General features: G+C 39.0%; 1 protein-coding gene across 9 annotated transcripts in view; it reads left to right on the forward strand.

The window, feature by feature from the left end:
• The first annotated feature begins 615 nt into the window (after positions 1-615).
• Positions 616-26,008, forward strand: part of GRIK1 (glutamate ionotropic receptor kainate type subunit 1) — a 442,037-nt gene continuing 416,644 nt past the window's right edge. For all 9 annotated transcript variants that reach the window (XM_061133910.1, XM_061133912.1, XM_061133911.1 and 6 more), the window contains exon 1: positions 616-733. In XM_061133910.1, coding sequence (XP_060989893.1) covers positions 616-733 — 118 coding nt within the window. The remainder of the gene's footprint in view (positions 734-26,008) is intronic.

The following is a 26,008-nucleotide window of genomic DNA, read 5'->3' on the forward strand; positions in this document are numbered from 1 at the left end:
CGGGCAGTAAATAAAGGGTGGGGCGAGAGAGGGGAGGCGGGCGGCGAGAACCGAGAAGCCACAGCGTGGCTCGGGTCCCAGTTAACCTGCTGGAGCTCCTCCCGCTGAGAGCCCTTGCACCAACTCACCCCGTGCCCTCTCCCCTTCTTCCTCTGTCTTCTTTCTCCTCCCACCACCCCCTCCCCAACCCCGCTTGGTCTCGTGGCACTCTCCACCTGCCCCCCATCCCTGCCGCCACCCCACTTTCTCATCTGACCCGAGGACGAATGAGGGAGACGTTCGGGCGAATTGGGGCAGCAACTTTCCCCGGCTGGTCTCTCGGCTCCGGGAGCGGTTGCGCGCGGCTTCTCCGAGACCCGCGGCCCATGGAGGAGGAGGACGAAGAACGGTGATGGGCTAGCGGCAGAAGCCAGGAGCCCAGAGCGAGCCCAGCGTCGCCCGCCGGCTCCGCCATCCCACGCCGGTTCCCTCGAGCTCTTTCCGCCAGGGGAGCGCGCTGGGTACCACCGCATTAGCATCCCAGGGAGGATGAGGCAGGGACCCGAGCCCAGCGGGCAGCATCTCCAGGGCGAGCGGCGGCGGCTGGGTCTCGGCATGAATTAAGAAGCCAGGAAGATGGAGCGCCGCACACTCCTCGCCCAGCCCAGGCTGAGGACCAGGGACGCCGGCTGGACGCTTCTCTATTTCCTCGGCTCCGTCCTCCCCCAGACCGCCCCGCAAGTACTCCGGATCGGTGAGTGGACCCCGCGGGGCGGGGGAGCGCTCCAGGTGGCCCGCTCCGGGGACGCGGTGTCTCCCCGCGGCCAGCGCGGGCGCCGCGGGGTCCCGGGGCGAGGGAGCGCGCGTCGGTCCGGGGGGCAGGAGCTGGGGGCTGGTGGAGGTCATTGCCCACCCGAGGCTCCGGGAAAGAAGAAGCCGCGTCACCGCTTCCTTCCCGGCCGGTACCGGGCTTCCCCGCGAGGTACAGTTGGCGGGTTTCTCTCTCTCTTTTTTTAATCCGGGCTCCGGGAACGCGGGTAAGAGAGCCAGCGATCCAGGTTCGCCTGGACCGGCTCGCTACTCTGAGTGTGTAGGCTGCAACCGGTTGGTTTGAGCCCTGAGATGCGCTTCTCCTCTGCGCCTCCGTGGGCATCGCTCTGTCCAGATGCACGCCCGGGGGGTCCTGGCAACCGAGTCTCTGGGCACCCGCGGGATGCCCAGATCTCAGGAGTCGACCTGGGGACCAGCAGGGATGCGGGAACTTCCCTGAGTCTGCTCACCCCGATCCTGCAAGTTTCCTTACTTAAGTTGGGTTCTTGCTCGAGGAGTCGCCAAGCCTGGAGGGTTCCGTTCGAGTGGGGCGGAGTTGGGATCTGACTTCTGGCTGAGGGTTCGAGGAGTCTGGAGGATCGTCGAGTTAGCGCCGCCAGCCGGCCCCTAAGTTTCCCACCGTCTCCCCAGTCTGCCCCACTTGCCTGCCAGTGAGCACGATCCAGACCCGTCAGGATGACTCGCTGGGAGACTCTGGACTTCCATCTCAAGGGGGAGGATAAAAGGAGACTGGAAGGCTGAGGATAGGGCCCCCGGGGGCAGCCTGAGGAGGGTGAGATAATCACAGGGGGAGAGAACGATCTTTGCTAGGGTGTGGACTCAGGGACATAAACACACAGTACCCGCCACCAAGGTCTGCTCTGTGAAGGCATGGAGCGATTTCTGAGCGGCTTTTTGGGTTGAAAAAGCCCTGTGACTACTTTAATGCTCTCCTTGGCAGACTAAACCCAATTTCTATTCCTTTAATTCTCAGTTGGTCCTCCCCGCACCCCGCCCCCCCCCCCCCCCCCACCAGCCCACTGGCTTCTTAAAGACCCGCTGAAAGCGGAGAGCCACAGGTGAAGTCTTGACACCACGCGGGGCTCCCAGCTTTTCCAGTTTCCCGCTGGGACTGAGGTCTTCACCTCGGAGGACTTCTAACTTATACCCTTTCCAGGAACTGACCGAACGTGCATGGAACCATCCAGGGGACTCTCATAATGCCACTAAAGTGGCTGAAATTGTTCAATAACTTTATTAATTCTGACCTGCAATGAACGCATCTCTTTTCAAAGAATCAGAACCTAGTTCCTCTCACTGAATATCCCCATTGAAAATTTAAAAAAAAAAAAAAAAGAAAGTTTACTGTTTTGAAAGGTATTTTCTTTAGGCACATAGGATCTGCTTTTCAAGGACAGAAAAGATCTCAAATACTAACTTTTACCACAGGTATCTTTCTCTAAAATATGATAATGCACATTTTAATGGATGATTTAGACTGTTCATTTAAGAAGTCTCAAAGGATTCCTCTACAAAAAGTACCACTCATAGCTAAGATATTCTTCAAGTTAGCTATGTTTTAACCTTAACATTTTTTAATCTTTTTTTTCTCTTTTATTTATTTACTTTTTTGGGGGGGATGCAATCAACCCTACACACTCTGGGGTTGTTCACTCCTGTGAACAACACAGCGTAAACAATGAGTGTGTTACAATCCCAGTGTTCATTAACTTAATTGGTGTTTTGCATATATTTTATATATCTTAAAAAAGACAAATTTAGACACACTAGAATAAGGTATGCCAGCTAACAGTCCCCCTTCCTGTACAAAAACTTAACATAGAACTTTCCTCTCCTATATCACCCAAATCTAAAGGAATTTCAGGAGGGGATGTGAAAGTATGTTTTAGGACATATCTATTCACAGATCTGATTATTTACCTAAGCTCCAAGCAATCACACTCATCCATTTAAATTAGTTTTCAGAGTTAAAACAGCCCAACGTGATTCACCAACCTTAAAATATATGCTACAAGATAATGAGATTTTCTTTTTCTAAATGGGAACCAAAATGCATAAAGTGAAATAGCTAGCCCGGTGCTGTTTATGTGCAGGACAAACATCTTACTTCTTCTGGCTCATTTGTGACCTGTGCTTGTCATGAACACCACCCTGTAGGCACCTAAGGACCATGCTTACTTTTAAACGCATATTTTGGCACCATGGAAACTAGCTTTAGCTCAGTGGAAACCTGCCTCTCTCCAGTGAGTTTCTTATGTCAGTCAAGTCCAACAGTGAGTATGAAATATCAAAGGAGTTGGGGACTGAGCCACTGTGTGTGTGTTGAGAAAAGGAAAGAGAAGAGTGAAAACACACTCTTTTTCACTTCTTATCTTTCCTTCCCCTTTCCAACACCCCACTAACCATCTAACCAGCCTACCCACCAATCAACCAGTCAACAAAAAGGGGCACTTGATCATTAACTTGCGTTAGTATTACAAGTGTTCCAGTAGCTTGAAACATCCCCAACTAAAACATAGATGTCTGGCACTTTGCACTGTGAGAAAGCACTTGAATCTTGGATGAATTAATTACACATCTACTTTTCTTGCAAGAGTGTCTGCTTAAACTTCAGCCATTGAGAAAAAAAGTGAATGAAAGGGATAAAATTTAACAGAAAATTCATTCATCCTAAGAATTAGAGAGGTCTTGAGTGTGTATTATGCATGATTTTCATGCATATTGTGGATGTCTGTTGAAAAGTTTACAATCTTGCAGCACAATTTATATAAAGGGGGTTCTATAGGGCAAAGAGGTCCTAAGCATTACTCCTAACTATACTTCAGAGATTCCACAACAGCCAGCATGGAAGAGAAATAATGGCTGGAGGCAGGGAGTTCTCTAGAGCACGCTGGGGTTATTCCTGTCTTTCTGTCTCATACCCCAGTGTTTGTCAACAGCCAGTTAATCACACACATACATGCTTCAGTCACAGACATTTCTGTTACATAGCCAGATAACCAGTAGTTAGACCTGGATCTAGGTGACCTGAGTAGATGGCAGCATACCACCAGTAGTGGACAAAAAATAAAGAAAAACAATTCTATATGCATATGTAATTTCTGGGAAAGCTGTATCATATTTCTAACAATGATAGTAACAGGATTAAATTTTTGCATAGTATATTTTAATGTATCATCTCAACATACCCAATCACAGAGGTGGTGGTTAAAGCTTAGCACTTAAGAGTTAAGTGTTGGGCCACCAGGCTTTCTGACACATGGTTGTTGTCACACAGCACAGGCTTGGGTCCCGCCTCTAAGACTTAACTAGAAAAGTGTCTCAGCAAGACATTCTATTTCATAGGTTTTTGTTTGCATCTGAAAAATCAAATTAAAGCAATTGCAACCTCAAAATGTCATTGGTAAAAGTACAGAAAATAAATAAGGGAAGGGATTTAAGCAGTCTATGGATTTATTAGTTGCTTTGTAATTGTTTTTAATTTTTAAATTTGTTAGATGAACTTTTATTTTTCTACTTATTTATTTTTGGCTGTGCTCTTCACTGCTGCATGGGCTTTTCTCCAGCTGCAGTGCGCGGGCTTCTCATTGTGCTGGCTTCTCTGGTTGTAGCTCTTCGGCTTCAGCACACAGGCTCAATAATTTGTGGTGCACGGGATTAATTGCTCTGCATCATGTGGGATCTTCCCAGATCAGGGATCAAACCCGTGACTCCTGCGTTGACAGGCAGATTCTTTACCACTGAGCCACCAGGGAAGTCCTTTTGAACTTTTAAAAAATTATTATCATGGAAATTTGCTTTCTAAACAGGGACTTAACAGGTAGTGTGGTGTATGTTTATGACATTTAATATTTCTGAGCCCATATCTCTTTATCTGTGAATTTGTAGTAATGATATCTACTTTTCCTATTTCACAGGGGAGGATCAAATAAACTATGTTTTTTGTTATTTGCAAACAAACCACTATAGAAATACAGTGTATTACTATTATGTAATTAAATATAGTATACATAGAGAAATACTGTGGAATATGTGAATAGAATAGAAATTTAAATGGCAATATTATTTTTCAAATGTTTCTATCTCCTTAAGAGAGATCCAGATGTATTTTATTTCAACCATCAAGTTGACTATAGCATTATTTTTTAAATATTTAATCATAAATATCCCCAAAGTTCAAAGTAACACTGCATATTCATATTTTTGCTGAGGTGTACAAAAGCTCACAACTTTATTCTGCCATCACAAAATGAATTATTTTGTCATTTTAATATTCATTCTTCACTCAACAGACAAATATTTATTAAGTGCTTCCTACCCTGTGAGCTGGGCTTCCCTGGTAGCTCAGTTGGTAGAGAATCTGCCTGCAATGTGGGAGACCTGGGTTTGATCCCTGGGTTGGGAAGATCCCCTGGAGGAAGGCATGGCAACCCACTCCAGTGTTCTTGCCTGGAGAAGCCCCATGGACAGAGGAGCCTGGCGGGCTACAGTGTGTGGCGTTGCAAAGAGTCAGACACAACTGAGCGACTAAGTACACACCCCTGTGAGCCAGACGAGTGCAGGGCATGCCACAGTGAACAAAATGCATCTGCCTCCTTGGTTCGTATATTCTAGTGGTTTACAATCTATGTCACCATGGAAAATTTTCACAAGGCCTTCAGTGAAGACACTTTTTTAATGTTTTAATGTCAGATATTATTCCTGGAGAGTTCTCCATTCATCTTCTGCCGTCAGCTTATTATATCCATGGCATAGTCCACATGGAATAAGTCCAAGCCTTCAAATGCACGGAGGACAGAGTGGATTCATGCGGCCAAACCTGGAGCAGAAATCCCTGCCTCTGTTTAGGAAGATCTATTTGGCCCTGAGGTAGATTTCACCCTGAGAAAGCATGCTGATCTCATCATTGACTTTAAAACTCCACTGACCCTGAGAGAAAAATCTGGAGGAGAAGCTATCTGATAGAGGATAAAAAGGAAGTCTCTGGATAATGTGAACGTATTTCTGCAAATGAGCAGATCTTTTGCCTTATTAGTTTATCTGCATAAATCACCTTTTTCCTTAATATTGATTTTACAGGTGTAGTAGATTTTACAGGTCTGATATTTATATTATGTAAACCTGACTTGCAGTACTTTTCCTTTATGGCTTTTAATCTCCAGTTTTGAGAAGACCAGGACTTTGTGGCTTTACCTAAGTTCCAGTGCTAGTTAGGAGGAATGCTGGGCTTTGGAGCTAGACATTCCAATCTCAAGTTTCAAGCCCCTGGCATTAAATTATGCTGTGTTATAGATGGACTTGTGTATGTCAGTTACACAATAGTTTAAACTAAGCTGAAGTCAAAGTATTGGAGAAATGAACTGTTGCTGTTAGTTATTCAGCAATAACCACATAAAGCAAAGTTAATGTGATTTATATTTGAGTATACTTTAGACATTTATCAAAAAGGAAAGCTGTTATTATCATTGGACTCCCCATAATTTCTTAATAAGAAGGGGTTCAGGAAGATAATCTAGTTGGAGGGGAATCTTGTTGCCTAGTATCTAGCCAACACACTATTTTTAATGAGACTGTATAAGCGATTGAAATGGTTTTCAGGGGAGACTGATAGATAGATACTAGTGGAGGTGAGTTACCCTATGGCCTCTTAATCCTCTTTTGTTGTTTCACAGATAATTATCCATAGAAAATGTAACATATTTTATCCACATGCTAAAATTTTCCAGAAATTATTTCAGTTCAAAGAAAGAATGGTGGAGAACAAGTGGAAGGGAAGTCATATTTCTAACTGCTGTTTTCTAATTGGCCTCAAGAAAATTACTAATGTATTGTGTTAGTTATAGAAGGATAAATAATAATAACAAACTCATGGATTTATTGCAAAGAAGAAAAGTGGTATCATATGTGAAATGTATGACTTGTGTCAGGGTTAACGCAGGCCCCTCCTCAGCTTGATCTTTCTTTTGATTAATGAACAGGGTAGGAGTTTCATACTGAAGAATAATTGATTTGTCTGGTTAAGTAAGCATGGGGAAATGCTCTCCTTTAGAGATTCATGGGGCAGGTTTATATATTAAAGGTGGTTTGTAATTCTGCACAAAGAATTCTGTTTTGTTGTTGTTGTTTAATATGGTGTCTCCCACAGTTTAATCATCAGAAGACCCTTACTTAAACCACAGCCATTAAGGTCCTACTGAACCCATGCTGCCCAGAACATATTTAAGGTTACACTGGACATTAAGACCATTGCACTGTCAGTAAATACATCAAAACTCATATGACCACACATCCTACTGCTTCTTCAGTCTTACCCAAATTTTGCCCACTCCCTACTTCAGAATGTCTTTTTAAAAGGCTTTAAGAATAGATTTTAAATGTTTAGGTTGTTCTGTATTATGAAGAAAACATTTTTAAAAACCACATTGCCTATCCTGAAGGTATATCATTTTTCTTAGCTTAAAATGTGATATGGGGCCATTTTCCTGTTTTTGGTTTTACTAGGCTTACTTTTTTAACATTGTTTTAAATGGAAAAAATATATCAGTTTTATAATATATTTTCTAAGAATATAATTTGTAGTAAGTTAAAGTTCTTTTTATATTTAAACTTCAAACTATATACTTTTTAAATGTGTATTTGATGTTTTCAGTGATAAATTTTCATAGAGAAATGCAAACATTTAAATAAAAAGGGATGTACACCAGCTACATGGACTAAATAAGTTTCTCATCTTGATTTTCCACTGAGATCAAGTTGTCATATCAAACTGGAAAAACCTAAACTGAACATTCTAATATTAGTAATTGCAAGTCAAATGAAAAGCTTAGATTTATCCTGAGGGGGAAAAAGTAAAGGGGTAAAAATATGCTATTTTGTATTTATGTAACTTGTAAGCTACTAAAAAATAAAAATCCCTGTGTGACTTGGGTGATATTTTACTCTCTTTTTGTTCTTTTTCAAAAGTTAAAGGTTTTTAAAATGTAATTTTGTACAATGTTATGTTAACATATTTATTAAATACAAGATAAGATTAGTTACAAGGTGTACTTAAGAAACAATGACATTGACTAAATTAAGAGTAAATTCCTGTTAACCACAAAACAATCTCACAAAAATACCGTACAGCAGTAAAAGCACTTTCTTTTAACCTCTAAATTATTTTGCTATATTATTCGGTGCCTTAGTTGGCTGAATACCTTTGAAAGACTAGCCTATCTTACCTCATTTGATAAATTGCTAGTTAACTGCTATCCTGATCAGGGAAAAGCAAAACACAAAATAAAATAACCTATAAAAGCCTATTAACACTAAAATTTTGACTGAATAATGTTTCAAAAGGAACTCACCAATGTATACTTTATACTAGAATTTATTTTTATTTAATAGAAATCTAGTGATTAATTATTACTCTCGTCATCAGTTGTCAATTTGGAGACTGGCAGTTCACTACCACTTATTTTTCTTAAAATATGCAAAATGAAAACTATATTAAAATGCATTATTTGTTTCACTGAGCAAGTTGAAGATTATAAACTACATTAGGGTGAAACATGTATTGTATTTGATTGATTAAAACTCAACTCACACACGGGCTGGTATTCACATACTATGTTTTTTAGCTCTGTCAGCTGAGAAGGCCTGTAAACAATGACACTCTGGTGAACAGAACTGGTACCCAGGCATCCTTGTAGACATGGACAGTTTTGGGGCTGAAGTAAAAATATACAAGATGGTCATGGAGTATCTTGTAATACCAGAAAAATAAGTGGTCCAAAAGGCACACAGGCATTCAAGTACTGGGCTCCCAAGGTCAAAAATGGAATAATTTGAGCAAAAATTTTTTAAAGTAGTATTGGGTTATAACCAAAGTATAAAACAAATGACCTTGAGTTCATACTGATATAAATAAATGATTAAAGTAAAAAATGGAGAAGAGACATATCTCTGAAACAAATGAGCCAAGTGATCAAGGTCAGTTTTACCATGGATAAATCATATTGATAGTATCTATCTTTGATGTGATAAGGCAGATAGAACTTTTCTTATCTGGGGTTCATCTCCAAAATTCAGATCCCCACTCTAAACATGAGAAAAACGTCAGATCAATAGCAGTAGAAGGCATTCTACAAAATATGTGGCCAATACTTGCCAACACTTTCAAGGTCATGATTAACAAAATCTGAGAAATTGTCACAGCCAAGAGAAGTCTAAGGAGACATGATAAATAAATGTGATTGGATGTTCTGAATGAGATCCTGGAAGGAAAAAAGGATATTAGGTGAAAACAAAGGACATTGGATAAAAATGCATACCATTGTACTTAATAATAGTGTATCAATACTGTTGCATTAATTTCAAATGCACCATGCTCATATAAAGTTGTGAATAATAGGAAAAACTAGATGTGGAGTATGTGAGAATTTCTCTGAATGTAAGTCTAAAACTGTTCTAAAAAAGAAATGCATAAAGTCTATTAAAAAGAAAAAAAACCAAACCCTCAACCCATATCAAGATCTCTTCTGCTATAACTGTTCCTAGCTACTCTGTAGTACATAAAAGTCTATAACTAATTGCATCAAGGAAAATAGAAAACCTATTGTCAATTCCAGTTTTCTATAGTATCATTAAAATAAATACAACAGCATATAATATCAGAAAAATCATTAAGGAAATAAACTTTATATAAAAATTGCTATTGATAAAATAGTAATTATATTTCTTTTTTAGAATTCTGCTATGGGTTTATAGAAAATCAGACATTAGCTGCTTCTATCTATTAGCATCTATCTAGGTTTCCAGCAATTATGTACTTTTTGTATTTAATTAAACAAAATTTAGCTTTGAATATTGATTCAAGCATTGTGACATACTCTGCTAGAGGCTTTAAGTATGGATGTCTTAGAATGAATGCTCATAGCAAACCATTTGCACAATTCCTTTTCTTCACAAAATGGTCTAAATATGTCTTTAAAAATCAATACTTAATTCCCAGGGCCAGTAGAATACTTTATCATTCAAATTGAGGAAAGGATGGTAAAAATCAAGTGTTTTTCTTTTTCATTGTGAAGACTCGATTACAACTTTTAAAGCTGTTCTTTTATAAAAATTTAAACCTCTAAACTGTTGGAGTGCATACTTTGGGGAACCATAAACAGAAGTTGCATTCTGATGACCTGCCTGTGTTTATATTGTATAAGATGTTACTGTATTTCATTTCCTAAAAACAGGCTAATCAGAGAGCTCTATCTTTTGAGTCTATAGGGCGATATTCATTTACCTTTTAAATTCTGGGCAGTGTGTGTTTCTTTTAATTCAGGATATATTTGAACTCTAAGGCTGTTTTTATACAAGCTTCCGAATTGGCAAGAACCTTTATAAATGATTGTAAATCAACTAAATCAACAGTAAGGAATGATTAAGAAAGGAATATTTAAAACTCAAGAAAGAAGGATCTATTAAATGTAATCCTTATGGTAAAATGTAGGTCTTAAAATGAAAACTGCTTAGGAAGTAGTGTATGATTTTACATACCTTGCATTGGGAATGTTTATATTTCATCCTTGCTTATAGATAAGAACTAAAAGAATTAAGGTGGAAAAAGATAGTTCATTTGTTTTGTGAATACGGTGAGTTGCAGGTGAATTTTTTCTTTCATTTAGACTTCTATTACTCCTCCTTGCCTAATTTAAAAATGACTGGTTAAAGTCACCATCCTGTGCTTTCTAGATTATTCTAGCTGTCCTTTGCATGCAGTTTGGCAGACTGTGAAGCACAGTGAAATGAGAATATTTCCAGTTCTGATGATTGTTAGCTTGGTCGTGTCTCCTAGCCTTTAAAAGCCCATTTCCTTGGTTGAGGAAGCTGGTGGTAAACCAAGTACATGGGTACAATGGTTAACCCCGTCCTCATCCTCAATGCCCTCTGGAGTGTTGGTTCTGCTTTACTGTCATTGGTTTGAACTGAGTAACCACATGAGGATATGCAACGCCTTTGTGCTTCACATTTACAGCCACAGAATCAAAAGTGTGGAAGTGGAACTTTGTTCATTTCCCTGAAATTAAGCTTGACTAGGCACACAAGCCCCTGTATCCACGAGGACCACATCAAGGCTTCACTTTCCATTTAAAATGCAAATTTCAGGAGCTTTCCTTTCTTCCTTCTCTCTGCATAGACCAAAGACCTCTCCCTGTCCTTCAGGGAGACAAGTTTGCTGTTGTTAGTCCAAGACATCCACTGTGATGTGATGGTCCTGTCTGAACCCGGGTATTGACTTCCAACTCCAGGCATCCACTGCCCACAGCCACAATCGAAAGCCCACATGGTTCACTTTCACCCTTTGAGAGCCAGCATTCTCTGTCTGCTTTCTGAAATGGGCTGTTTACCCAGCACCTCATTAAGGAGAAATCCATGGTTCACACAGCAGCAATCAGCCTCAAGTTATCTCCAGGCCCCAATTATTATCTCAGGCCCTTTCTGTTCGAGTACACAGTGCCTCCATCTCCATTCATTTACGTACATTGAACAGCAAAACGTGCGGATTGTACTCACAAAGAACACAGCTCTATGTGGGTCTAGGCCCTCCCCAGATCCCAGGGGCTCTACTGACCGCCTGTCTCAATGTGAGGTTTCCATACTGCAAAGAGGGGAAACAGATCTGGATTCTTAGAGTGCACACATTTATCTGAACTCTAATGTTGAAGCTTTAAACACTAGGGTGATTTTTTAAAATATGTTTAAACTATGATTTGAAACTACTTTTAAAACTATGTTTAAACTATATTTTATAACTGTTTCAAAAATTAAGATAAGAAAAGAAGCAATAATAGAAGCAAACTTTGTACATTTCAGTTTTCTGCATTTTGCAAAAGAAAGTCTAGGTTTTTAAGGCCTCTCTAATTATTATACGGTATGTGTTATATCATAATTATATAATTAGTATATATTATATGTATTGCATATACATATCCACACATTATCACATATATTATATATATTACTATATATGATGTACATATAGTCATGTATAAATTCCTCAGTTCAGTTCAGTCGCTCAGTCGTGTCCAACTCTTTGCAACTCCATGAATCGCAGCACACCAGGCCTCCCTGTCCATCACCAACTCCCGGAGTTTACTCAAACTCATGTCCATTGAGTCAGTGATGCCATCCAGTCATCTCATCCTCTGTCGTCCCCTTCTCCTCCTGCCCCCAATCCCTCCCAGCATCAGGATCTTTTCCAATGAGTCAACTCTTCGCATGAGGTGGCCAAAGTACTGGAGTTTCAGCTTCAGCATCAGTCCTTCCAATGAACACCCAGGACTGATCTCCTTCAGGATGGACTGGTTGGATCTCCTTGCAGTCCAAGGGACTCTCAAGAGTCTTCTCCAACACCACAGCTCAAAAGTATAAATGCCTAAATATATATTAAAATTCCAGTTTATGTTTTTCTCTATGCTTTATTTATTTGACCTGGAGAAGTGTCATGTATGAAGCTAATTATTGCATTTCAAAATAACTTGGAAAGGGTAATGGTGATGTGCTTAGTCGCTCAGTCGTGTCTGATTCTTTGTGATCCCATGGACTGTAGCCTTCCAGGCTCCTCTGTTCAGGAGGATTCTCCAGGCAAGAATACTGGAGTGGGTTGCATACCCTCCTCCAAGGGATATTCCCATCCAAGGATGAACCCAGGTCTCCTGCATTACAGGCGAATTCTTTACCATCTAAGTCACCAGGGAAGCCCAAGATTACTGGAGTGGATAACGTATCCCTTCTTCAGGGGAACATCCCAGCCCAGGAATTGAACCAGGGTTCCCTGCATTTCAGGGAATTCTTTACCAACTGAGCTACCAGAAAAGCCCCAGGGGTGATAAACACCCTGTTTATGACTGGTGGCGGTGGGAGACGGAGAGAAAATTAGAGAGGGGAGCATAGGGATCACGACCATGACAAATGTCCTTAGGCTACAAGGGCTTTTGAAACATCTGTTCAGTGACCTATGGGAATATCCCTATTGGTCAGATTGAACATCAAGATTTAATGACATCAGGGTAGTGCTAGTGGTAAAGAATCTGCCTGCCAATTCAGGAGATACGAGAGACTTGGGTTTGGTCCCTGAGTCGGGAAGCTTTCCTGCAGTAGGAAATGGCAACCCATTCCAGTATTCTTGCCTGAAAATTCCCATGGACAGAGGATCCTGGCAGGCTACAGCCATGGGGTTGCAAAGAGTTGGACACCATTGAGTACAGGGCCCAATTAATACGATAGTGCTGACAATGCTTTTGCTACCTCTGTGGATCATTTGTCAGAAAAGAATCCATATCAAGGTACAAAATAAATATTTTAAGGAAGAAAATGATTTAGTAGGAAACACCACAAAATGTAAAGAATTGGTTATTACTAGTTTAATATAAGCAGCATCCTTGTCCAGGACTGCTACATAGCCAAAAGGTAAACAGAAATCAGACCCAAAAGTCGCTTTCAACAGGCTATAAAAAGCATATAAATATAAAAATATTTTTCATGTGACATATACACAAATAAAATTCATATGCTTACATGTATAAATAAATTTAAAATAATAGTACTTAAGGCAGAGACTTCAAAGACTATAACACCCAACTTTCTCATTTGATAAAAGAGAGCATTGAGATCCCAGAAATAAAAGCAGCCCAGCCTGAATCTCAATGATATTTTGTTGCAACTTTGTTTTTCTCATTCAACTCATTTGAGATTTGTTAAAAATCCATGCTTAAATGAATGAGGTATTGTAATCAACCAGTAAAATACATAGAAGTTCCAGAAGGGTCGCAGAACATCAGTGTGGTTTCTTTAAATCTGGATGCTCTGAGAAGTTATGTTTTGAGAGGTGTATCAAAGGAGAAGTAGACCAGAGAAATGGACGTGAAGTGTACAGTCCAGGTGGTGATAACTACTGAAAGAGTAAAATCCAGAGAAAGTCTGACATGTGGGAAAAATATCAATAGAGAAATCTTAATAAAAAGCTGTTACATATACATATCTTTAGATTTTTTTCCCCCAACTTTGTGTAATCTAAGCATATCTGGTCAACTTGTCTTACATTTATTTGAGTTACAGGAGAGTCTTCATATCTGATAAGACTCTTACAAAAAAAAAAAAACTAGAAAGAACAATTACAAATTAATGAGCTCTAGCATAAAAATTTAGAATAATTAACATTATTATTAACATTATTGAAAGTTGAAAGTGTTAGTCACTCAGTCATGTCCACCTCTTTGTGATCCCATGGACTGTAGCCCACGAGATTCCTCTGTCCATGGAATTTTCCAGGCATGAATAATAAAGTGGGTAGCCATTCCCTTCTCTAGGGGATCTTCACGACCCAAGGATCGAACTCAGGTCTCCTGCATTGCAGGCAGATTATTTATCATCTGAGCCACCAGCAAAGTACTAACAGTATGATTTGCTACTTTAAGTGAACATTAGCCTTTGGTTAGGTTTAATGCATGAGCATACGAGGGATGACTGTCTAGGGTAATATCGATTGCTGACTTTTTGAGAATATCATGAAAAATCAGAAAGGCAGGCTATGGTGTGGAACTTTGAGATTCATCTTCCCACCTCTATATCAGATATCAGAAAGGGAGGTAGAATGAGCAATTAATGTGATGCTTATAAAAAACAAATTCAGTAAACAATTCCTGGAGAGGATATTAAAATAAATTTGCTGTACTATTCCTGAGGTCTAGACTGCCTTTTGTTTCATATAATCTTTCACATTGACTTCTGGATTCTGAGAGTAGCATTTGACCTTTTCTTTTCCTTTCAAAGGATAAAGTTTTAATTTATGTTTTTTCACACTTCCCATTGTTTGCTTATTCATTTGTTCATTCTCATATTTATAGCTTGTCTTATAAAATTATTTCAGAGGCTTACAGAAATGCACATATTATAACCTGATAAAAATACAATAATGAAGAGGAGGTAACGCTGAAATAAAATAAAGCAGGGAAATATCCTTGAGAAGATGCCAAAAACTGGCCCAGAATACTTTATCTGAGCTTTCTTGTAGCAGAAGTAAGAAGGGAAACAAGAAAAATCCCAAAGTCCCGGAGTATGGTAGCTTAGACGAATTAAAGGGTTTTGCATTACAAACATGAAAGAAATAGATCCTATGATCTTAATAAAGGGAATGAAATCATGTTGTTGATACCATTCTCATGAGGAAACAGTGCATTCCATTCACTTGTTTGTTATAAAGTGCTCGGTATAGCTCCATGACCAGACACCAAATAATAACAAAAATAATTCTGTGAAACATCTTGGTATGGAAATTTCAAGTAGTGTGGTTTGATCCAAGACAGAAATTTGTAATATTAGGGGAATGGATGGATGGACTGCATATCATTTCACAATTATTCATTACTATTGATCCTTAAATCTGAGCTTTATTGGAAGGTGAGTAGCAGGGATAGCAGATTGTGGCAAAGTATGTGTTTCTGGTGAAAAGCAGATCATACATATCAGAAGGTATGGATGAGACCCTTCTATGAAATTAAGAAACCTACACAAGATACCTCCTTGAATAGAAGACCAAAACAGCTGGACCAAAGTTTTGTTCAGAAAACCCTTTTGAGTTTATCACATTGAATTACAATGTATTTGTCCTCACTGGAGGACAAGGCTGCAAACATCATCAAGCATTGACTGGAGTTATGAAAGGAAAAAAAAAATAGGAGTAAGGGAGGAAACATAAATCTCTTTGAGACATTAAATGTAAATAATGTGTTTTTTCAAGCTAATAGAAATTGTACACACACTGACCTCCTATACAGTCATCTATAAGCCAATAATATATTCAGTATTATCTGTCCACCAAGATGATTGGGGTTTCAGAGCAATTGATCTTAGCCCCCTTTTATTTTTCTCACAGCACACATAGAATAAAACTTGTTGTCTCATGAGGTCACTGGTTCATGACAATATACATACGTACATACATATATATATATATGTATATTCAGAAAATAATTTACCAATTTTTGGACTATCTTGCTTTCTTAGATTTTGTTTTGGAGTATCTTGTTTCTTAGATTTTCTTAGATTCTGTTGTGCTCTTTGTTATTTTTGGTTTTAATTAGAATCCACTTGGCCTATACTGGTCACGAATAAAGTTTACATGTTTCGTTTCCTCTCTGAACCTTTCAAATACTCCTTTATAATTCTAATCATCTTTTCCTAGAGAAGCCTATTTCATGATATAGGACCATTGTTTCTACAAGGGTGAAAAGAAACAACTTCAAATCTTGTTTTTCAGTCTGTGTCCTGAAAGTCAAATTTGTCCAAATTTCTTTAGATTCTATTTGCTAAAGCACTGCGATGATTTTCAAATTTAAAAACAAGCAAACAAAACATGAAACACTATGTGGTTTTGGCTTCAGGTTTTGATCTTTCTCTGTGGCTCTTGTAGAAAACTTTAAATTTTAAAAATTTCTCACCTTTTTCTCTGGGAGAAAGGAAACACTCATTAAAACCTCATGATATATTTTATTTCTAAACCAATACTACTATACTTTGAGCTGAATAATAATTTGATAAAACTAAAGATTCCTGTCACTTCTGTAAAATGACAAGGTGAGCTACAAATTGAGTTAATGGTAGCTTCCTTCTATTTCACATGTTTAGTATTGCCAAAGTTTTGTTTTTTGCAATCATTATCTAGTTTCCTCTCCATCAAATATTAATGTGAATGCAATACATACAAAATTATACAGAAGTAGAATTTCCCCATTACAGATGTCTGAGAAAAGCTAGAAACTGGCATTTCTACTGAAAAGTAATATGCAGGAATGGATGGGGGAACTTCTTCAAGGCCTTTGAAAGAGAAAAAATGTCACATTGTGTATCCATTTATGACCATTTAAATTAGCATTACATTTTATAAATCTGCAGACAGCAGAGGTCATAGTTGAAAGGAACTGTTATAAAGTTACAGGTGGAAAGACCCATTCACACACACAAATTAACACACCCAAATGTCACAGAATCCTGCAAATCAGAAACACATAAAGTCTGGCGAAATAGCCAAAAAGTGGTCACTTTCTGGCTAGTATGAATTTGAGAAAACCATTTTATATCCTGCAGTGTGGTCTTACGTACCAAACCCTAACATTTAAGATTTTTTCTTATTAAATGTTTTTTTCAACCCTTTCTACATAGTATCCCCAAAAGCTGCTCAGCAAGAAGATTCATTTAGGGGCATGCACACATAGGACATAAAAATTACAATTAAGTAAAAAAGGAATAAGGAATATAGCAGCAAAGGTAATGGGCTTGCACCCATTAATGGGTAATATGTTTGCTTTTTTAAACAAAGAGCTGTTTCTACCTATTTTAAAGAATAATTTAAGGAAATATAACTTTTAACATGGAGGCATGAAGAAAATTGGCTTAAAAGGGAAGAAAATGAAAACACATGTATTTGAGTTGGTCTTAACACATATTTTTAATATTTTCTCTAAGACTGCTTCCCCTGGTATTCATAGGATCCATGCAACATCGTTAAAGACAGAACCATTTCTGTATAATGAAAGCCTAAGTGTATATTAAATTATCCAATGATACGAAGAGCATTAGAAGGGTATGCTTGTTGTTTGGTCAGGAAGTCACCTCCAACTCTTTGCAGCCTCATGGGCTGCTGCACACTAGACTCTTCTGTCCTCCACTATCTCCTGGAGTTTGCTCAAACTCATGTCCATTGAGTTGATGATGCCATCCCACCATCTCAACCTCTGCCACCCCCTTCTCTTTTTGCCTTTAATCTTTACCAACATCAGCTGACACTTTTCCAATGAGTCACCTCTTCACATCAGGTGGCCAAAGTACTGGAGCTTCAGCTTCAACAACAGTCCTTCCAATAAAGAAGGGTTGATTTCCCTCAGGATTAACTGGGTTGATCTCCTTGCTGTCCAAGGGACTTGCAAGAGTCTTCTCCCACCTCAATTTGAAAGCATCCATTCTTTGGCACTCAGCCAAAGATAAACATCTGTAAAATAATAATTGTGAACTTGATGCTATTCAATCACAGAAATTATTTTTCCCACAATGTTTGGCATGTGTTGAAGAAATAAATATATAAGAAACTTATTTCAAAATTAAAACATGTCAGTGGTTTTATCAATTCATCCTAAAATTTAAATATTATTTTTGGACACAAATTATATGAAGTATGTGTTTATATACCATATGTTTATTGCTACTCCAAAGTAGAAGATAGTTATTCCTAATATAACCATTTTGTTGATGTGGAAATTGAGGCCAGATTTCATGCTCAAAGTCAAGTCAATAGAGAAACAGTTTTGTACTTAACTCAATAAGGGAAAATAGCTTTCGTGAGTACATTGTTGAATTTATTGCTAGCATCATCTATATTTGTATAATTGCCTGTGTTTCCTTCATCTGCTTTTATGTTCACAACAATAGTATCACCCAGCAAGACTAGTGTGTCATCAAAAGAAAAGGCAATAAATCCACTTATTTTCAAAATTAATCCTAGCCTACTGTAGGGTAATAAGCATTGGGTATCAGAAGAAATACAAGACCATGTTGAGAGTAATAGTTAACTTAAAATTCTTAATTTGCTACAATCTGATTTCTCTTAGAACTTTGCCTCATTCTATTTTGCAGGCTTTCCTGTATATTAATTTGCATAACTATATTAAAGTGAGTTTCTGTCCAAAGAAACCAAACCAAATCCAACAGTCTTAATTAAAAGCGTAGGGAACCTGAGTGAAATTTTAGATATGAGAAGTCTGACCTATGCTGGCCTATTATTTCTTGATTTATTTGATTTATAAAGACTCAATTTTTACTTGAAAACCCCTAGGGAGTGATTACAGATTAAGATATTTTTGAATCTGTAAAATAAAACCATTAAGAATGGCAGTAATTTGAATGAATAATGCTCTTAGTGGGCCATGCAATGAGGACTAACATGCCAACCATTCTTTTTGATGGTGAAGTGTATTGGAAAAACTACATACTAGTATTTCAATAGCCCTTTTCCATCATGCGGATATATTTGTTTGAATCTTTCAGGCTTTTCCTCCACAACCGTAATATTCAAAGTCCTGGGTAGGATTTGCGTTCCCCAGGAGGTATTTGGCTATGTCTGGAGACATTTTTGCTTTTACTTCAACTTGGCGGGAGGGTACCTGCTATCGGCATTTCGTGGGTAGAAGTCAGGAATGTTGCTTCACATCCTATAATACAGAGAATAGCTCCCCACAACAAAAACTAACCAGCCCAGAAATATCAACAGTACTGAGGCTGAACAGTTCTAAAATGGAGATTGGAACACATTTCTACTAGAGGCTTACTATAGATGCTTTGGAAATCTTATTTCAGAAAAAATAAATAAAACATTCAATCACACATTCTCAGATACGATAAACAGAGGCTACGTCCCATGGTCGTATTTTGCAATGAATCAGGGACTTAGCTTTTGATAACGCTTCCCTTGGCCACCATCTGTGTGCCACTTCTGAGGACATGTCCATCTGAGACACAAGCAGACCCCGCAGTCATTTCTCAAACTGTGTATGTGTCTGACTCTACAACCCCATGGACTGCAGCAAGCCAGGCTTCCCTATCCTCCACTGTCTCCCGGAGTTTGCCCAAACTCATGTCCAGTGATTCAGTGACATCGTCCAAGCATCTCAGTCTCTACTGCCCCCCACTCGGTGACTCTCCAGGCAGACTACTGGGTACAGACATTCATGACTGCAATAGACGATCCGTCTTCACGGGGCTTGCAGTGTAGAAAAGGCGTATGGACACAAATACAGTGATCACAAAAGTAAATATGTAATTGTAAAGAGGAAAAATTATGAAGGAGAGGGTCATGGTTTATGAGATCATTTAATGGGAGAAACTGACAAGGTTTAAGAAGATCCAGAAAAATTTCCTGAGAGTAAAAAAAAATTATATATATGTGTGTGTATGTGTGTATATATATATATATGTGTGTGTATACAGAGAGAGAGAGTTTAAATCTGTATGACAAGTGTTGATGAGGACAAAGGAGTCTTCTAAGCAGGGGGACAGCATATGGGGAAGTGCAAGGTTGGAAAGCAGTGTGACAATTTAGCTCTTTTACCACTACTTTTTGTTTGGCTGGGTGTGTGCAATAATACCTTTCCAATAACCCTTTTCAGTTAGTGGGAAAAATAAGAATATTCTTAAGGTAAAATTACAATGCATAGCCAGTTATATAACCAATAGCTGTCTCCCCCAAAGATAAAATTTAAATCTGCTCTTTGATGACATAGAGAAATGAAGTAGAATGTTCTGATCATCCTCAGAGGGACTCTGAACAAAAAAACAGAGGAGGGAATTTCTGCCTCATCAAAACTCATAAGAAAAAAAAAATACACACACAGACACACACACCCCTTTCTCTTTGCCTAAATCTTTGTTAACTCTCATCTTATTCTGCCTCTAGGAGAATTCTCTTATCTCTGTAATATTTTTATCCCATTCCCCACCTCCATCTTTGGTCAAAGAACACAAGGAATCAAAGAATTTTAGATCCAAGAAGCTTCTCACTTTTATGTTTTTATGAATTAAGCCAACTGAGGCACAGAGAGATCTTCAGTATTTAATGCGCGTGCCTGCATGCCAAGTCACTTCAGTCGTGTCCAGCTGTTTGCAACCCCATAGGCTGTAGCCCGCCAAGCTCCTCTTGTTCATGAGGATTCTCCAGGCAAGAATACTGGAGTGGGTTGCCATGCCCTCCTCCAGGGGATCTTCCCAGCCCAGGGGTTGAACCTGGGTCTCTTACATCTCCTGCATTGGCAGACGTGTTCTTTTCCACTAGCGCCACCTGGTAAGTGTACCGCCCTGAAGCACTTTGGTCCTGCTGAAGTGTGACAGTCTTAGCACTCTGAACCTTTGCAGAACACTATGTAGGGTTACACATCTTATGTTTAACAACAGAACAGAAGCCATTTAAGAGTATAGTTTAAGATTAGTCAAGTAGAAGTTTGTTAAATTCAATCTACACAGTGAAATCAGGTAGACAGCAAGCACTGTATTCTGGAAAACTCTTGATTCTCCTGTAAGCTGCTGAGACAGGGCTGGCTGCCTTTGCTCAGTGAGGTTAAATTAAGACAAAGAGGACCCAGAATATACATTTTGTATTCCCATGCTCAAGAAGGCATAGCACATCCTGAGTGTGCTGAGTGTGTCCTTATGGAATACTGTAAGATTTGCCCCTACTTATAGATTGCTATACTATTTCTTGAAGAAAGCCTGGACTACGTCCTATGTGTGCCTATAGACTAACCTTCCAAGATCAATGGTCACATTTCCTCCAATCGGAGACCATCTTCACCAAAGGCTATGATGGATAATTTGTTTGCTTCTCCAGATCCTCTCTTTATCATTCACTGATTGCCTTTGAACTTTAGGAGTTGCATCAAAGATTCTCTTGCCTTCTGACTTACTGTTGCTTTTGGCTAATGGAAAGCACCATCAGGTGGAAAGACAGGAACAGAATGTGACTGAAATTTTGTCTCCTAGACTCCCTTCCTGCTGATTCTCTGTGAATCGTCAGTGCCTCAGTCCCTCCTCCACCCGTCTCAGCTCATTTTGGGAGTCTCTCTCCTAAAGGCCTGAGCATCTCAGTGTTCCACCCCCTTACCCCTTCAGTCCTAGGGCTGGTAGACTGATCATGACCTACAGCTCTTGATAAACCCTAGAAGTTAACTTCCTACCCCATACCTTTCTCTTAACTTGCCACATGTTTATAAAGAGCACCTTCATTAAATACTCTTCCACCGCATCCTATGAGAGTGCCATATGCAATTGGGCTAGGATAGGACAATGAAACCATAAGAATACAAAAAAGGTGCCATTTAATATGTATATCAGACATTTTCTATTTATACACAACCATTCCAGCTAGGTTTTCCTTGAAATGTCATTTTAATAATATGATATATGCATTGCTTCCTGACATTTATTTGCTTAATTTCAGTCAGTTTCCAGGACAAGTTCACTTTAATAAATATGTTTGGTAAATAAGCATTGACACCCCTCCCTGGCATGATTATGTGCTATGAAGGATGTCAGAAAAATGTGACTTTGTTTTTACCTTCAAGAACTTTCAACTTAAATAGAAGAGATGTAACATGCATTGGTGAATATGAAGTGACAGAAGTGGCTGACTATTAACATTTTTTACATCTAAATCTCAGCTTCACATCTCACTGTGGGTGGGACATAGGGCAAATTGTATGGCTTCTCTTTGCTTCAGTTTTCTTTACAAAATGGGATTGATTATGTATACTTCACTGGGCTTTTGAGGTTAACTGAGTTCATATGTGAAAAGTGATTAGCACAGTGTCAGGGACAAGATTAATGCTTAAAAATGTTAACTGTCATTACTGTTACCACTGCTTTATTTATACATAACTATTTGTGAAGAAATTTGTATTCATCTTCTTGGTGTGTTAGTTAGTTCAGGCTGCTATAACAAAATGGCTTAATGGATGGCTTAAACAATAAACATTTATTACTCACAGTTTGGAGGCTAAGAGGCCCAAGATCAAGGTCCCAGCAGGGTCCAGCAAGGTCCGGAAGAGCTGGTGTTCAGTGAGAGCCTACTTCCTGGTTTTCAGATGACTGTCTCCTTGTATGCTCACACGATACATAGAGAGACCTCTGGTCTCCCCCTTTTCTGATAAAGCCATTAATACTGTCATGGCAGCTTGACCCTCATGATTTTAACTAAATTGAATTACCTCCCAAAAGCCCTACCTCTGAGTCTCATTGGGGCTATGAGCTTCCACATATGAAATTTGGAATGTCACCAAAATTCAGTCCACAAAACTTGGCAACCATAGGTGGTAGCTACTGCCAATCATTGTGCTCATTTCTGAGATAAGAAAACTTTAAGAGAATGACTGATATACTGAGTTTCACGTAGTTACTAGAAAGACAAGATTTCTGACTTTTTTGGCAATTTTTATCTTGTGATAGGCAACATTCCTCAAAAGTAGTCACAAAACACATGTGGGAAATTACAGATGTGGGAAATTTTCAGAAAGTTATTCACCTAAAGGGTTAAAGTATGAATTTCTGATGCTCAAAAAAAAAAATGCACATTCACCCACATACACATATTGACTTGGTTCCATTAAATCAACCTTATGGCAACAAGTTTATAGAAAATCCTCGCTATATTATGCCTAAAAATGGTGAATGTACATCATGAAAGACATGGTTCATTTGAAATAGATATTAAATTCATGTAAGAGTGATTCCATTTTTTATTTACTGTAAGTTCATTCTTCTTGTTTTTGATAACCTAAAGAAAGAGGTTCTTCATGGCTAAGAAATGTAAGCTCCATTTTGGAAGGTATTTCATTTTCACAGAACCTAACTTAGGGGAGAAAGTTGAGAAGCCACTTGGAAATAAAGTAACTGAATAAGTTCAGTTGCTAAGTTTGAATAAGTTCATTGTTCAGTCGCTAAGTCGTGTCCGACCTTGCAGCCCCACGGACGGCAGCACACCAGGCTTCCCTGTCCTCACCATCTCTCTGAGTTTGCTCAAACTCATGTCCACCAAGTCAGTGATGCCATCCAACCATCTCACCCTATGTCGTTCCTTTCTCCTCCTACCTTCAATCTTTCCCAGCATCAGGGTCTTTTCTAATGAGTCAGCTGTTTGCATCAAGTAGCCAAAGTATTGGAGCTTCAGCATCAGCTCTATTGGTGAATACTCAAGGTTGATTTCCTTTAGGATGGACTGGTTTGATCTCCTTGCTGTCCAAGGGAGTCTCAAGAGTCTTCTCCTGCACTACAATTAGAAAGCATCAATTCTTTGGCACTTTAATCTTGGTTTAATACTGGATATTTGGAAGTTCTACCGATGTGGTGCAGTAGGATAGCAAGTATAATCCAAGAGATAGATGCTGCCTATATAATTAGTCAAGAAGCTATTGAGTTGTGAATTATTTTTTTTTTAATTTTACTCCCTATATCAGTCATAAACAGTGGCAGACTTTATTTTTGGGGGCTCCAAAATCACAGCAGATGGTGACTGCAGCTATTAAAAGATGTTTACTCCTTGGAAGAAAAGTTATGACCAACCTAAACAACATATTAAAAAGCAGAGACATTACTTTGCCAACAAAGGTCCATCTAGTCAAAGCTTTGGTTTTTCCAGTAGTCATGTATGGACGTAAGAGTTGGACTATAAAGAAGGTTGAGCACTGAAGAATTGATGTCTTTGAACTGTGGTGTTGGAGAAGACTCTTGAGAGTCCCTTGGACTGCAAGGAGATCCAACCAGTCCATCCTAAAGGAAATCAGTCCTGAATGTTCATTGGAAGGACAGATGTTGAAGCTGAAATTCCAATACTTTGGCCACCTGATGTGAAGAGCTGACTCTTTTGAAAAGACCATGATGCTGGGAAAGATTGAAGGCGGGAGGAGAAGGGGATGCCAGAGGATGAGATGGTTGGATGGCATCACTGACTCAATGGACATGAGTTTGAGTAAATTTAGAGAGTTGGTGATGGACAGGGAGGCCTGGCATGCTGCAGTTCATGGGGTCACAAAGTGTCGGACATGACTGAGCGACTGAACTGAACTGAACTGATCAGTCATATGTTCAGGAAACACATGTCAGGCTTCTGTTCTGTGGCAGGAGCAGGCTGCTACAGATTCTCGGAGAGGGATATTGACTTAGAGAAAGTTCAGGAAGACACGAATCAACCCACAGAACAATGTAAACAGAGTAAGCCAAAATGTTTTTATAAATTGAAAGAAGAGGGTTTTATTTAGATCAGGATGAGAAATCTGAAATAGGTAAAAGGCCTGAATTCAAATAAGTAAATACTTTCTCTCCCTCTCTATTTTCATAAGAAATAATCCTGTGAACAGAGGGGCCTGGTGGGCTCCAGTCCATAGAGTCTCAAAGAGCTAGAAATGATTGAAGTGACTTAGCACACAGGCAGGCAAGAAATAAAAATCTCCATACCTTAAGGTTGTTATAACTGATATATTAACTAAGTTTATAGAAATTTCTTCCATTATCAATTACTTTCTAATTTCAACAACTTTTGTGACTGAAAATACTTCTGTAATCTCTTTCATCATATTGGTGAGTTTCTTTACAATCATATCAGCAATTTCATTATTTCTTAAGTCGACCTCTTTTTCCCCTAATATCTCACTTCTGTTGCATTGTGTACTATTCAGATTTCCACTTAAAATGTCAAAAAGACAAGGACATTTTAATATTTCTATATGTAGATCTTAAGCATCTAGTGATTTTCAGTTGCCTCCAGCCAAGGTTTTATCGTTAGTTTTTATTTTCTCTTATATCATCATCAGTCCTTTCAGCTTTTACTTCTGTTTTATTCTCTGATAATCAAATACTTGTTCTTTCAATACTCCACCATTCTCAGTATTTTGAATGGATAAAATCTGGATGTTTTACATAGTAAAACTTTTATGGCAGTTAAAGACTGATTTTATGTAGTTTTATGCAAAACTTTATGCAGTTTTGTTATATACTTAAATTTACCTGAGAAAATTCCAGACTATATTTCAAATTCAATAGAAATTTGACTAATGCAGTAAAAATATGGCAGGACCAGAATAGTTTTATATTCTTAGCCAACAAAGATTTAATTCAGCTGATTTTTACATTTCCTCATGTATTGAAGATTTTTCATTGATCTATTTAGCTTTCAATGTCCAGACACTGAACCAGACCCTGGGGGCTTCCCTGGTAAAGCAATAGAAGCAATTCCCACCTGCAAGGATGCTGGTGGATGAGACCATGGAGAAATAAACACAGAATAAATATGAAGAGTTAAATGTTACCAAAGAAGCAAAGACCAGTCACAGATACTGGTCAAGTGAGTTACTCAGGAGAGATATTGATATAGATGTTACACAGCCATGGAGGTGCAAGTGGAACTGACATGCTCTGGGAGATGATGAGCCAGATGGGAAGGGTAGAGGAGAGAACATTCTATGTGAGAGGACAGCATGTGCAGAGAAAAGCTCTTGGCATGTTTGGACACCTGAAGAAAGGCTGGTGTGGCCGGGCCAGGCTGAGGTCAACAAGGACCAGCTCATGCTATACCTGCCTCCTCAGCCTGCAGTCCTCTGACCGTCCGTGTGCCTCTGCAGGTCCACGAAGACTT

Source organism: Dama dama, chromosome 31 (genome assembly GCF_033118175.1).
Source record: "Dama dama isolate Ldn47 chromosome 31, ASM3311817v1, whole genome shotgun sequence".
Taxonomy (NCBI): Eukaryota; Metazoa; Chordata; class Mammalia; order Artiodactyla; family Cervidae; genus Dama; species Dama dama.